Raw genomic sequence first — 14,514 nt, forward strand, 5'->3', positions numbered from 1 at the left:
AGTCTTTCTACAGGAACACGGAGATGCCAGATAAACGTCCAGATAAAACCAACTCGAAACATTGGTGACTCACTGCAGCCACCTATGTTAAAACTGGCATGAAAGAAAAAGCTGTTTATCTCAGTATTACTTAGCAGAAGTTAAACTCTGTCCTATAAAATAAATGGCGCTTGTGGCAGTCTACAACTACTCTAGTGGGTGGAATTATTACAAGTACGAACACTCTGATTGACCAGAAAGAAAACGCGTGGCAAGTAGCTTTGATATAGGCACATTGCAGAAATAGTAATTTGCTTCTTCTCTTGCAGAAAATCATCGAGTGTTTGAGCAAGGCTACTCGCCCCACGCTGAGACGATTGGGAGAGTCATTATGTAGACACTTGTTCACAAGCTTAACTCGTAGGGATTAAACCACAAAGTCTCCTAGTACAGAGAATCGCACTGGGCACTGACAGTTAATACTTAGCAGCGATTTGAGAGCAACGATGTGCTTGCTATTCCAGCCAAATAGGGAGTACTATGCAAATTAACTTAGTTAGGGAATAACTAGGAGTCTTAGCTTCACCAAAGATATAGGAAATGTATCTCACTGGTGTTTAAGAGTTGAGAGAGATTTAGAATAGACCTTCAGGTTCACAGCTCGCGCCGACAGCAGCCACTGCCACCGCCGACGAGAGGTTGAACATGCATGCTCGTGCTACGCCAGCAATTGATATTCAATTGATACTCAGAACTGCTGTTGTCTCTGTCTCTCCTAATTTTTGTACATTAAACCATGACCCGTAGTCAAACATATACATGACTGTTGGGTGTAATTGAAGCGGAAACGCGAGATATCCTTTTTAATGAAAAGAATTGATCAGCTGGCCGCTGTGGCCGAGCGGTTCTAGGCGCTTCAGTCCGGAACCGCGTTGCTGCTACGGTCGCAGGTTCGAATCCTGCCTCGGACATGGATGTGTGTGATGTCCTTAGGTTAGTTAGGTTTAAGTAGTTCTAAGTTCTAGGGGACTGATGACCTCAGATGTTAAGTCCCATAGTGCTTAGAGCCATTTGAACCATCTGAATTGATCAGCCATTGTAGAGTGCTTTATACCCTGAAGTTATTAAATTGTTTTAACTCTGTACTTCCTTTTCATTGTTCTTTACCGACTCCCATTCAATATTGGGTGTATTCATTGTGCATTTTAGCGTAATTGATATCTCTAGCCCAATTGTATTTAATTTCTTTGTATTTCTATCGATCACCAGACATGGTCATCAACCATCTTATCATTAAAGAACCTTATAATAGTTAGGAATTCGCTTCACAGTTTTGTACACCCGATATCAATATTTTACCATACTCCATGTAATTTTGCTAAAATTGCTATGCCATGAAATCATGCTTAGAGTAAAAATAAACCTTAATAACGAAAACCTAACATTTTCATTTTTGCTAACATATAGCTACGCCTGAACCCGTACACTAATTCTGTTAGCAATGACGTTTCCTTTACAGGGAGTGTAGTGGAATCGACATTGTCATCATTGTCTGATTACATCACTGTCTGCATTGCTGCACTCTTCTGAACTCAGCATGCATGAGATATCTTCCTACCTTGCACGCTGCAGATTCAACACCAAATTCCTAAAACACTCGTAGAGCATCCTTGCGTAACTGTGGTCGGAAGATAGATAAGAACTAATTCCACACATGTTACAAGTGCTCAAACTGAGAGCTCCAACTTCCGAATCCTGATCATGACATACAGATTCACTCTGAATGCTCCCCAATACCATCAGATAATCTCCCTGCTGACGGATGTCGCACGAAACTTGATGTCAGAGAGACAAGAAATCCCATGGGTATGGTACAGTAACAGTGAATTCCATCTACCTGCACATGTTTTACGAGCTGCTACAGTTACAACAGTTATTGAAAACGGCGTCCTCTACCGTCAATGCACGCAACGCATCGTCGCACAAAGTCTGACGTACCGATTGTAACATACCCAGTGTCAGTTGAACATTGTCGCAGGCAGCAATAATTCTTGCCAGGAGATCCTCTTCAGTCTCGACTGGCATCTCGCACATAAGACTTTCCATACGGTCACATAAGAAGAAATCAAGTGGGGTGAGATCAGGTGATCATGCTGGCCGCGAAAGAGGACCACTTCTGCCTGTCCACTTTTTAAGGAATTCTTGATCCAGGTGTTCACTAACCCTCAGACCGAAGCACGGTGGGGCTACATCTTGTTGGAACCACATCTATTGATGAATAACAAGTGGGATCTGTTGCCTACCCTACCATCTTAGCAACAACAGTACCAGAGTACATATTCCACTGTATTTGTTTGTAAATTTCAACTCCGTCGTTTCCAGACCAGTATTTCTTACCCCAAAGTGACAGATTTATCCTTCTTCATCATCCCTAAAAGTTTGTAGCATAATCGCGGAATCACCACAACAGTGGGCCCAATTCGATCCCTGTGATACGCCTGTAGTTATTATGCGTCGTTCTGAGTAATATTTTCTTATGTTCGGAGTCATTTCGGAACGTTTTATGGTGAGTTATTTCTGCCATTAAAACTGCTACACCACGAAGATGACGTGCTACAGACGCGAAATTTAGCTGACAGGAAGAAGACGCTGTGATATGCAAATGATTAGCTTTTCAGAGCATTCGCACAAGGTTGGCGCCGGTGGCGACACCTACAACGTGCTGACATGAGGAAAGTCTCCAACCGATTTCTCATACACAAACAGCAGTTGACCGGTGTTGCCTGGTGAAACATTGTTGTGATGCCTCGTGTAAGGAGGAGAAATGCGTACCATCACGTTTCCGACTTTGATAAAGGTCGGATTGTAGTCTATCGCGATTGCAAATTATCGTATCGCGACATTGCTGCTCGCATTAGTCGAGATCCAATGACTGTTAGCAGAATATGGACTCGGTGGGTTCAGGAGGGTAATACGGAACGCCGTGCTGGATCCCAACGGCCTCATATCACTAGCAGTCGAGATGACTGGCGTGTTATCCGCATGGCTGTAACGGATCGTGCAGCCACGTCTCGATCCCTGAGTCAACAGATGGGAACGTTTGAAAGACAACAACCATCTGCACGAAGAGTTCGAAGACGTTTGCAGCAGCATGGACTATCAGCTCGGAGGTCATGGTTGCGGTTACCCTTGACGCTGCATCACAGACAGGAGCGCCTGCGATGGTGTACTCAACGACGAACCTGGGTGCACGAATGGCAAAACGTTATTTTTTTGGATGAATCCAGGTCCTATTTACATCATCATGATGGTCGCATCAGTGTTTGGCGACTTCGCTGTGAACGCACACTGGAAGGGAGTATTCGTCACCGCCATACTGACCTATCACCCGGCGTGATGGTATGGGGTGCCATTGGTTACACGTCTCAGTCACCTCTTGTTTGTATTTACGGCACTTTGAAGAGTGGGCGTTAAATTTCAGACGTGTTACGACCCGTGGCTCTACCCTTCATTCGATCCCTGCGAAACCCTACATTTCACCAGGATAATGCACGACCGCACGTTGCAGGTCTTGTACGGGCCTTTCTGGATACAGAAAATGTTGGACTGCTGCCCTGGCCAGCACATTTTCCAGATCTCTCACCAATTGAAAACATCTAGCAATGATGGCCGAGCAACTGGCTCGTCACAATATGCCAGTCACTACTCTTGGCCGGTCGCGGTGGTCTAGTGGTTCTAGGCGCGCAGTCCGGAACCGCGGGACTGCTACGGTCGCAGGTTCGAATCCTGCCTCGGGCATGGATGTGTGTGATGTCCTTAGGTTAGTTAGGTTTAAGTAGTTCTAAGTTCTAGGGGACTGATGACCACAGAAGTTAAGTCCCATAGTGCTCAGAGCCATTTGAACCACTACTCTTGATGAACTGTGGTATCGTGTTGATGCTGCATGGGCAGCTGTACCTGTACATGCCATCCAAGCTCTGTTTGACTCAATGCCCGGGCGTATCAAGGCCGTTATTACGGGCAGAGGCGGTTGTTCTGGGTACCGATTTATCAGGATCTATGCGTTAAAATTGCGTGAAAATTTAATCAAATGTCAGTTCTAGTATAACATATTTGTCCAATGAATACCCGCTTATCATCTGCATTTCTTCTTGGTGTAGCAATTTTAATGGCGAGCAGTGTACATTACGTTGTCACTAAATGTCGAAAACGCTTTTGCAGCCGCTTTTATTTGAGCCACCCTGTCTCCAGTGCTTACTGCGACACACAGTGTGGTGCCAACACCGTCTCAAAGGAAGGCCCCGGCGCTTGTTCGTGACGTCACGTCAGCTAGGCACGACGAACGCCAGGTCTGTTGCAGGCATACTCATAATGGTGGTGTCTCCCTCCCTGACACAAGAAAATGTGAAACTATTGGCTGTAGTTGACCAACACACATTGTTCTGAGAGATTTCTGCAATCAATTAATTGTGCAATTCATTGCACTTCTTAACAAATAGTGTACTCCTGAACTTAAATTTCGACCTGTTTTAAGGATTGACATACAAACAACTTCATGGTCCAGCAACAACAGAATTCGTGCTTCTTTACCTTATTTGTAAATCTGAGGAAGTTACGTTTGTGCTGAGTTGCTTTTACTAGAAACAAAACATATTGGTGCTCTTGTTTTGGTATCTTGGTTGACTATGGGGTGAGAAGCACTGAATGTTAAATGAAATATCTTGCGATTGTACACGTTGGAGGAGTTTAAACTCAGCAATATTTTCGATGTATGAAGCTATTTTGTTTCCTTTTTAGAATTCCTTTCGTTGAAAATGACTGTAATCTAATGACTGGCAACAGCTGGATAGTTACACATGTAAATTAGTTCACATTTCCAGTGACGATGTCAAACGAAAATAAATAAAAGAAACGAGTTAATTGTAAGGGAGTTGGGGTAAGTTTCGATAGCAAAATGGATCAAGTAAATATAGTTACTTGAATGTAAAATTTCCGAAGCTTGCAATGGGGCAAAGCAACTTCTCATATTGATCTACGTTTGTTTCGAAAGGATTCAATAATACAGAACTATGATCTTCATTTGTAGCTTTACGATAGTAAGAAAATCTTTCATCTAAATAAAACTGCAGAATCCAAAACAATACCAAACATTTTCTCCAAAAATAAGAGATTTGTAGTGATAAGCACGCCCAGGAGTTTCTGCCTGCAGCAGACCTGGCGTTCGCCGTGCCTAGCTGACGTGACGTGACCAAGAAGCGCCGAGGCCTTCCTTTGAGTCGGTGTTGGTGGTGTTCCCCCCCTGCCTAGGTAAGCTAGTCTACAAGTAGCGGGCACTGTGTGGCGCGGCAGACCTCGCCGTCGGCGATGTAGTCGGCGATGCACTTGTCCAGGTCTAGTGGGCGGCGCGGCTGGCGGTGCGCGCGCCTGGCGGGCCGGCCTGCTGCCGCAGTGTGCCTGTGCAGCAGCCGCTGCAGCAGCGCCACGGCCGTGCCGCGCGTCTCCGCGTCCTCGCACCTGCGCACCTGCTCGCACACGCTGCGCCACTTGCGGAACACCCGCCGCAGGCAGCCGCGCTCCGCCGCCTGCAGCATCTGCGGTTGCCACACGCAAAAACAGAAAAGCGTTATGCAGGTCGGTCAGAAACACTGTGAACAGTTTGCAAGGGTGTTGCAGGGGCGAGTTGTGCTGAGAAATAATTCTTAAGAAACACATTCGATACGCTGCGCCATTTCCGGGTTATTTGGCATTGAAGGTACCCAATCAGGTCGTTGTACGCGCAAATTCAAGCAGCCTGCCAGAGACAGTGTCGCCATGCGTGTTCTTCATTTGATAATTAAATCAAGACCATACGCTGTAGACAGGCGTTGATATAGATCCACGGGGGCAGTTGAAAATGTGTAACCCGACCGGGACTCGAACCCGGGATCTCCTGCTTACATGGCAGACCTGTCCAAAAGAACAGGTACCATCTCCATATATAGTTAACCAGCCATTGACCTTCTTGTTCTGTGCGGATGCACACGCATTGCCCGAACTCTTAAGGGACTCGGTCAGATTGTTTGCCGCGAGTAATGAGTGTAGTGGGTACGGGAACTATAACTGTAGTGTGTGGACATTAAGTTGGGAATGTGAGTCTCACGGGGAGCGTGCCAGAGATAAATCCCTGCAGTCGCACTCTCTTCTGAGCCCCCGGTGGCTCAGATGGATTTAGATATCCTCCGACCGGCTTCTCTCGATCCTCCGATCAATGTGGCACCTATTTCTCCATTATTGTACCATGTCGCCAATTGTTTAATAGAACTCACCTACGTTCGGGCCGATATTCCAGTCAGCCGTCCTCCTCGTACAAAAGATTATTATCGTTTGTTTATGCTGTCCAACCCTTGTGACCCCACGGAGCTACAGCATCCTGACATTAACTGGCGAACGGTTTGGGGGTGTATGCATGCACCCTTTTTACCGTCGTCTGTGTCTGCACTCTGGTATGTTTTAGTCTATGGCAAATTCCAACCTAATAGTCGACTTTATCGCATAGGACTGGCCACCTCCCCACTCTGCCCTGACTGTCAGCTCGAAGACACCGACGAACACCGTCTTACGTGCCCCCTGAAACGAAACGTATGGCTCCTTCTCCAACGAATCGTGGGCTTTTACCTCCGTGCCCCGCCAGCGACGGTAACCCCGGATTTCCTGTTGTTGCCCCAGACATTTCACTACCCTCTTGCTAAGCACCATACCCTAATCTGCTTTCGAGGACAGGCTTTAGAATACCTCTTTCAGAGTGGTCCGCATACAGTCCTTGACTTCTGCTACAAAGTTGTGACCGCAGATAGCACCCTCACCCGAAAACTATCTTACAGAGAAACTTTTGCCGGTTATCTCCGCAACGTCTTCCTTGACCCTCCTCAAAGTTGGGGTTGCGCCATGCCTACCTGTCACATGATGCAACACCCTTATCCACGTTCTCATGCATCGACAAAAGAACAAATAAAAAAAGGAAGAAGACAGAATATGTTATATTTTGTTGTATTTAATGTTATCCTAATAATTTGTTTCCCTAACACTCATGATGCATAGAGCATGTAAGCAGGAGATCCCGGGTTCGAGTCTCGGTCGGGGCACACATTTTCAACTGTCCCCGTTGATGTATTTCAACGCCTGTCGACAGCGTAGGGTCTTGATTTAATTATCATTTCTTTCTAGAACGCTGCATGGTCACCGATGGTATCTGTTCTTTCGGACATGTCTGAAAGAACAGATACCATCTGTTCTTTCCGACATGTCTGAAAGAACAGATACCATCTCCACATGTGTTCTTCATTTGGTTTCTTCAAGACAAACAAACATAGCTTTTGCTCATCTAGCTTAAATTTATCACTTCTGAAGAGACAAATTTTAACTGTAATGAAAATCAGAACAAGTGGTAACTCACAGACCCACAGGTGTCTTCCGTCATCTCATTTTTGCGCGTGCACGTGTTTGAATTTGCACACGCGACCTGATTTGTAACTTTAATGCTAAATAATTCGGAAACGTTATAACGTATCGGATTTTTTTGTTAACAATTATTTCTCAGCGCGACCTCCCCTGCTTTTCACATCGTTTCTGACCACCCTAGATTTAGCTGGACTTTTTTCTTAATACCTGGACTCCCTCTTTGCGTATTTTCAGTCGTTTCCAGCTGGTCCATGCCGCACCCCACATGTCCAGAATTGCTACAGAGTGGCTCCAGGGACACTCTTCTGAATTTCAACACATCCACTGGCCACCAAACTCCCCATACATAACGCTATTGGGCATATCTGTGATGCCTTGGAACTGTTGTTCAGAAGAGATCTCCACCCCCTCGTACTCTTGCGGATTTATGGACAGCCCTGCAGGATTCATGGTGTCAATTTCCTCCAGCACTACTTCCGACATTAGTCGAGTCCATGCCACGTCGTGTTGCGGCCTTCTGCGTGCTCGCGGGGGTCCTATACGATATTAGGCAGGTGCACCAGTTTCCTTGACTCTTCAGTGTATATTTCTGGAAATTTTGAATACCAAAAATGTTCAGATGTGTGTGAAATCTTATGGGACTTAACTGCTAAGGTCATCAGTCCCTAAGCTTTCACAGTGCTTAACCTCAATTATCCTAAGGACAAACAAACACCCATGCCCGAGGGAGGACTCGAACCTCCGCCGGCACCAGCCGCACAGTCCATGAGTGCAGCGCCTCAGACCGCTCGGCTAATCCCGCGCGGCTTTTGAATACCACCTTGTGCAATTCGTGTAATCACCACAGCAATATAATTAGCGAATTTCTTCCTCATACGAAGTGGTAGCGACGTTCGTACTTTTCGCGTGCCACTCTCGGATGGAACAGGAAGGCGAATGGTGTTCCTGTGACTCTGAGAACCCTCTGCTAGACTTCAAGCGGTGTTTGTGGAATGCAACTGAACATACATAATTGCAGTCTCGGAGGATCACCTCAGTGAAGCGCGCGTAGTCGGCGCCGGTGACGTCACGGGAGATGCCGGGGTATCCGTGCCTGCGGTCGTGGTCCCACTTGCGCTGGTACCTGCGCAGCAGAGCGTGCACCAGCGCGTCCAGCACCGCCACGTCCGAGTCACCGCCGCCGGCCGCCACCTTCTGAGCCGAGTCTGACTTCGAAGCCGAAGCCGTGCCGCCATCCATCTTCTTTTCCGCAACGGCAAAGTCGCTGCACAGCCGGGGAAGTTTGTTGATGGGGACAGTGTCGTATCTCGTGATTGGGGGCAGAGACTCAAAAAATGGTTCAAATGGCTCTAAGCACTAGGGGACTTAACATCTGAGGTCATCAGTCCCCTAGACTTAGGACTACTTAAACCTAACTAACCTAAGGACATCACACACATCCATGCCCGAGCCAGGATTCGAACCTGCGACCGTAGCGGTCGCGCAGCTCCAGACTGTAGTGCCTAGAACTGCTCGGCCACCGGGGCCGGTGGCAGAGACTCCAGTAGCTAAAAAATTTGCCAGGTGCGGGTAGGACTTGTGCACTGGAGTTTCTGTACAAACTCAACTACGTACATAGACAGTTTATCCATTGCGGGAATCGAGAGTCTTGACGATTTTTGCCAGTTATCGACACTGATACTGGCAAGATATCGGTCCTAGGGATTCCAAGGCTTTCGAGAATGTTTTAATTTCAAGTTTGAAGTCGGACAACAAATGACAAAAGAAATATTTTTTTAGTCTGATGTCATTACAAGTTAACAACTTTGGATTTTTGCCTTTACTTGTAGAGTGAAATCTTACTTCCAGCAAAATTTCATGATCCTACGTCAATGGGAAATACCATATCGGTTTTCTTGAGCGATTTTCCAAGTATCAAAATACATAACATAAATGGCCTATCTTTTTACTGAATTGACTAAGAAGTGTACAATTTTTATATGGGCAAGGGATCGTAGACCTTAGTATGTGACACAAATTTGAACTTGATATCCCGAACTATTGCAGAGAAAAAGGGTTTTAATAGACGGACAGAGAAACAGACAGACTGTTAAGGAATGACAAAAATTATTTTTTCATGTTACGTAATTATAAATGAACAATTTTCGGATTCTCTTCTTTACTTATACAGTGAAACCTTGCTTATTTCCAAATTTCGTGGACCTAGGTCAATGGGAAGTATCCTACAGGTTCTGATGAGACTCTTCGAGTATGAAGATACGTGACATAAATGGCCGTATCTTTTGATACCATTGACTAAGAAGCTTACAATTTTTATACCGACAAGAAACCAAAGACCTTAATATGTGACGTAAATTTGAACTTGATACATCTACCTCTACATCTAAATGGATACTCTGCAAATCACATTTAAGTGCCTGGCCGAACCGCCTTCACAATTCCCTATTATTCCCATCTCGTATAGCACGCGGGAAGAATGAACACCTATATCTTTCCGCACGAGCTCTGATTTCCCTTATTTTATTGTGGTGATCGTTCCTCCCTATGAAGGTCGGTGTCAGTAAAATATTTTCGCATTCGGAGGAGACAGTTGGTGATTGGAATTTCGTGACAAGATCCCGTCGCAACGAAAACCGCCTTTCTTTTAATGATGTCCATCCCAAATCCTGTATCATTTCTATGACACACTTTCCCATATTTCGCAATAATACAAAACGTGCTGACTTTCTTTGAACTTTTTCGATGTACTCAGTCAGTCCTATCTGGTAAGGCTCCCACACCGCGCAATAGCATTCTAAAAGAGGACGGACAAGCGTAGTGTAGGCAGTAGGTCTGTTACATTTTCTAAGTGTCCTGCCAATAAAACGCAGCCTTTGGTTAGCCTTCCCCACAACATTTTCTGTATGTTCCTTCCAATTTAAGTTGTTCGTTATTGTAATACCTAGGTATTTAGTTGATTAGATTTGACTGGTTTATCGAGTAATCGAAGTTTAACGCCTTCCTTTTAGCACTCATGTGGATGACCTCACACTTTTCGTTATTTAAGGTCAACTGCCACTTTTCACACCATTCCGATATTTCTTCTAAATCGTTTTGCAGTTTGTTTTGATCTTCTGATGACTTTATTAGTCGATAAACGACAGCGTCATCTGCAAACAACCGAAGACGGCTGCTCGGATTGTCTCCCAAATCGTTTATATAGATAAGGAACAACAAAGGGCCTATAACACTACCTTGGGGAACGTCAGAAATCACTTCTGTTTTACTCTATGACTTTCCGTCAATTACAACGAACTGTGACCTCTCTGACAGGAAATAACAGATCCAGTCACATAACTGAGACGATATTCCATAAGCACGCAATTTCACTACAAGCCGTTTGTGTGGTACAGTGTCAAAAGCCGTCCGGAAATCCAGAAAAACGGAATCGATCTGAAATCCCTTGTCAGCAGCACTCAACATTTCATGTGAATAAAGAGCTAGTTGTGTTTCACAGGAACGATGTTTTCTAAACCCATGTTGACTGTGTGTCAGTAGACTGTTTTCGTCGAGGTAACTCGTAATGTTAGAACACAATATATGTTCCAAAATCCTGCTGTATATCGACGTTAACGATATGGGCCTGCAATTTAGTGGATTACTCCTACTACCTCTCTTGAATATTGGTATGACCTGTGCAACTTTCCAGTCTTTGGGTACGGATCTTTCGTCGAGCGAACAGTTGTATATGATAAGTATGGAGCTAATGCATCAGCATACTCCGGAAGGAACCTAATTGGTATACAGTCTGAACCAGAAGACTTGCTTTTATTAAGTGATTAAAGTTGCCTCACTACTCCGAGAACATTTACTTCTTCGTTACTCATGTTGGCAGCTGTTCTCGATTCGACGTGTACTAGTTCGTGAGGAAAAGGGTTCTTAACAGATGGACGGACAGGCAGACAACAAAGCGACGTCATAACGGTTCCGTTGAGATTGAGGCACGGAACCATAAAATTGAAAACTGTTGACTGGAAGACCTACTTGAAAAGGCTTTTCATCCTCGCACAGAAAGGCACCTCACCATCATTAGATTTGAGTGTTGTGTCTTATGTGTATCTGCCCACTATACAAGTACAGTATTGCTCAAAAGTATTTTGTAGTTGTTCAGACAGAAGAGTGCTTGACCTCGATGCAGTTACGTGTATTGATTGCTGAGTACAGCTAAGCACGGAAACAGCGTTTCCAAGTGGTTCACAAGTATTTTGTAGAATAGAAAGACTGCAACAAACCTAACTATATAAGGCAAATCTAATTCTAATATTTTTATGTACGTTCAGAAATGCATAAAAGTGAAAAGTATTCACCAAATTTCAGATAGGCTGTCTTAACAGCACTGAGGCAGGAGCGAACTCAATCCTTCGTTGTGAAGGTGGTTGGCATCCCGCAACTGCTTGTGAGTATCTGAGCCTGGCTTCAGAGAAAAAAAGGGGGACGATAAAGAACAATGCACGAAGTGGTCGGCCCCGAAACAGCAACCAAAAAGGAAACAGGATCAACCGAAAGCAATCGATTACTTACCACAAAAAATGAGCCCGGGCAATACGTGATCGTCTACAAGTGAAACACGGGTTGAAGGTCCATGTTTTGACAGTTAAACGTGGCATAGAAGCTATAGATCTGAATGGAGGCGACCTTCTCGAAAACCTATGATAAGTGCGAAAAATAGGAAGGCCAGACTGCAGTTTACTAAGAAGCACACTTATGGCCACGTCAAGTCAGTTCTGAAGCAGGACAAACTAACGGAATTCGAGTGGCCAAATCAAGGTCCAGACCCGTAGAACATCTTTGGGACGAACTGGATAGACATGCTCGCCAACAAAACTGCACCAACAAGAAGTATTTCTACAAGGAATTGTGTGAGTAATGGAAGAGGGCTCTTCAGGTGCGACTGGCCAAACTCGAGGATTCTTTGCCATCCAGGTGTGCTGCAATAATACACACAAATGACTATGCAATCAAGTATTAAGTCAAGAACATCATGGATCAAGAATTCATTACTGTTTATCTTATGTGTAGTTTTAGCAAAATACTATTGAGTCTATGTAGTTTTTTATTTGTGTTTTATTATTGATGTAAAGATTAGAATTACACTCCTGGAAATTGAAATAAGAACACCGTGAATTCATTGTCCCAGGAAGGGGAAACTTTATTGACACATTCCTGGGGTCAGATACATCACATGATCACACTGACAGAACCACAGGCACATAGACACAGGCAACAGAGCATGCACAATGTCGGCACTAGTACAGTGTATATCCACCTTTCGCAGCAATGCAGGCTGCTATTCTCCCATGGAGACGATCGTAGAGATGCTGGATGTAGTCCTGTGGAACGGCTTGCCATGCCATTTCCACCTGGCGCCTCAGTTGGACCAGCGTTCGTGCTGGACGTGCAGACCGCGTGAGACGACGCTTCATCCAGTCCCAAACATGCTCAATGGGGGACAGATCCGGAGATCTTGCTGGCCAGGGTAGTTGACTTACACCTTCTAGAGCACGTTGGGTGGCACGGGATACATGCGGACGTGCATTGTCCTGTTGGAACAGCAAGTTCCCTTGCCGGTCTAGGAATGGTAGAACGATGGGTTCGATGACGGTTTGGATGTACCGTGCACTATTCAGTGTCCCCTCGACGATCACCAGTGGTGTACGGCCAGTGTAGGAGATCGCTCCCCACACCATGATGCCGGGTGTTGGCCCTGTGTGCCTCGGTCGTATGCAGTCCTGATTGTGGCGCTCACCTGCACGGCGCCAAACACGCATACGACCATCATTGGCACCAAGGCAGAAGCGACTCTCATCGCTGAAGACGACACGTCTCCATTCGTCCCTCCATTCACGCCTGTCGCGACACCACTGGAGGCGGGCTGCACGATGTCGGGGCGTGAGCGGAAGACGGCCTAACGGTGTGCGGGACCGTAGCCCAGCTTCATGGAGACGGTTGCGAATGGTCCTCGCCGATACCCCAGGACCAACAGTGTCCCTAATTTGCTGGGAAGTGGCGGTGCGGTCCCCTACGGCACTGCGTAGGATCCTACGGTCTTGGCGTGCATCCGTGCGTCGCTGCGGTCCGGTCCCAGGTCGACGGGCACGTGCACCTTCCGCCGACCACTGGCGACAACATCGATGTACTGTGGAGACCTCACGCCCCACGTGTTGAGCAATTCGGCGGTACGTCCACCCGGCCTCCCGCATGCCCACTATACGCCCTCGCTCAAAGTCCGTCAACTGCACATACGGTTCACGTCCACGCTGTCGCGGCATGCTACCAGTGTTAAAGACTGCGATGGAGCTCCGTATGCCACGGCAAACTGGCTGACACTGACGGCGGCGGTGCACAAATGCTGCGCAGCTAGCGCCATTCGACGGCCAACACCGCGGTTCCTGGTGTGTCCGCTGTGCCGTGCGTGTGATCATTGCTTGTACAGCCCTCTCGCAGTGTCCGGAGCAAGTATGGTGGGTCTGACACACCGGTGTCAACGTGTTCTTTTTTCCATTTCCAGGAGTGTACATAAAATGTGCAGGACAACAAAGTACACATCATAAACATTTGGTAATTAAGCTCTTTCATCTAAATTTTGCCGTAAAGAATTTATTTTCGGAATTTATCATCTCTACAAAAAAACTTTTGAGAGATACCGTAAGTGACTTTGAAGAGTGCGTGTGGAGTTCAGTGCCGTGTTTTGTCTTATTGATGATAATGAAAGAGAAGAGAGAGGGGGAGATGAAGTACTAGCATACAGTCCGTTTATCTCGACTGCAGAGGTTAACAGCCACGTCCGATAAACGGATCACCATTAACAGTATTACGTGACTGCATTCCATGGGACACTGCATACGGGTTCGGAAGTTAATCCGGGACATTTGCATGAAGCCTCTTGATGAGAAACGTTAGGCTAACACCTCTTCCTCTTTGAGGACCAAATACCGATCATGAAAATTTCTGCAACCATTACGTTTATAACTGTCTACCTCTGAGTCGACTTTAGCTACAGAGATGGATGCTCCAATACCTCACTTGTCCCATTTCCTCTATTCGATGTTTCCACTCCAT

The 14,514-nt window shown here is 45.9% G+C and overlaps 1 protein-coding gene across 1 annotated transcript in view; it reads right to left on the minus strand.

Annotated features, from left to right (window-relative positions):
* LOC126484051 (serine/threonine-protein kinase/endoribonuclease IRE2-like) overlaps nt 1-8,655 on the minus strand; it is a 99,921-nt gene extending 91,266 nt beyond the window's left edge. The window contains exons 1-2 of the mRNA XM_050107439.1: nt 8,425-8,655; nt 5,331-5,570 (exon numbers count right to left, since the gene is read on the minus strand). Of these exons, the coding sequence (XP_049963396.1) occupies nt 5,331-5,570; nt 8,425-8,655 (471 nt within the window). The remainder of the gene's footprint in view (nt 1-5,330; nt 5,571-8,424) is intronic.
* Nucleotides 8,656-14,514: the final 5,859 nt, after the last annotated feature.

This window comes from Schistocerca serialis, chromosome 1 (assembly GCF_023864345.2).
Source record: "Schistocerca serialis cubense isolate TAMUIC-IGC-003099 chromosome 1, iqSchSeri2.2, whole genome shotgun sequence".
NCBI lineage: Eukaryota > Metazoa > Arthropoda > Insecta > Orthoptera > Acrididae > Schistocerca > Schistocerca serialis.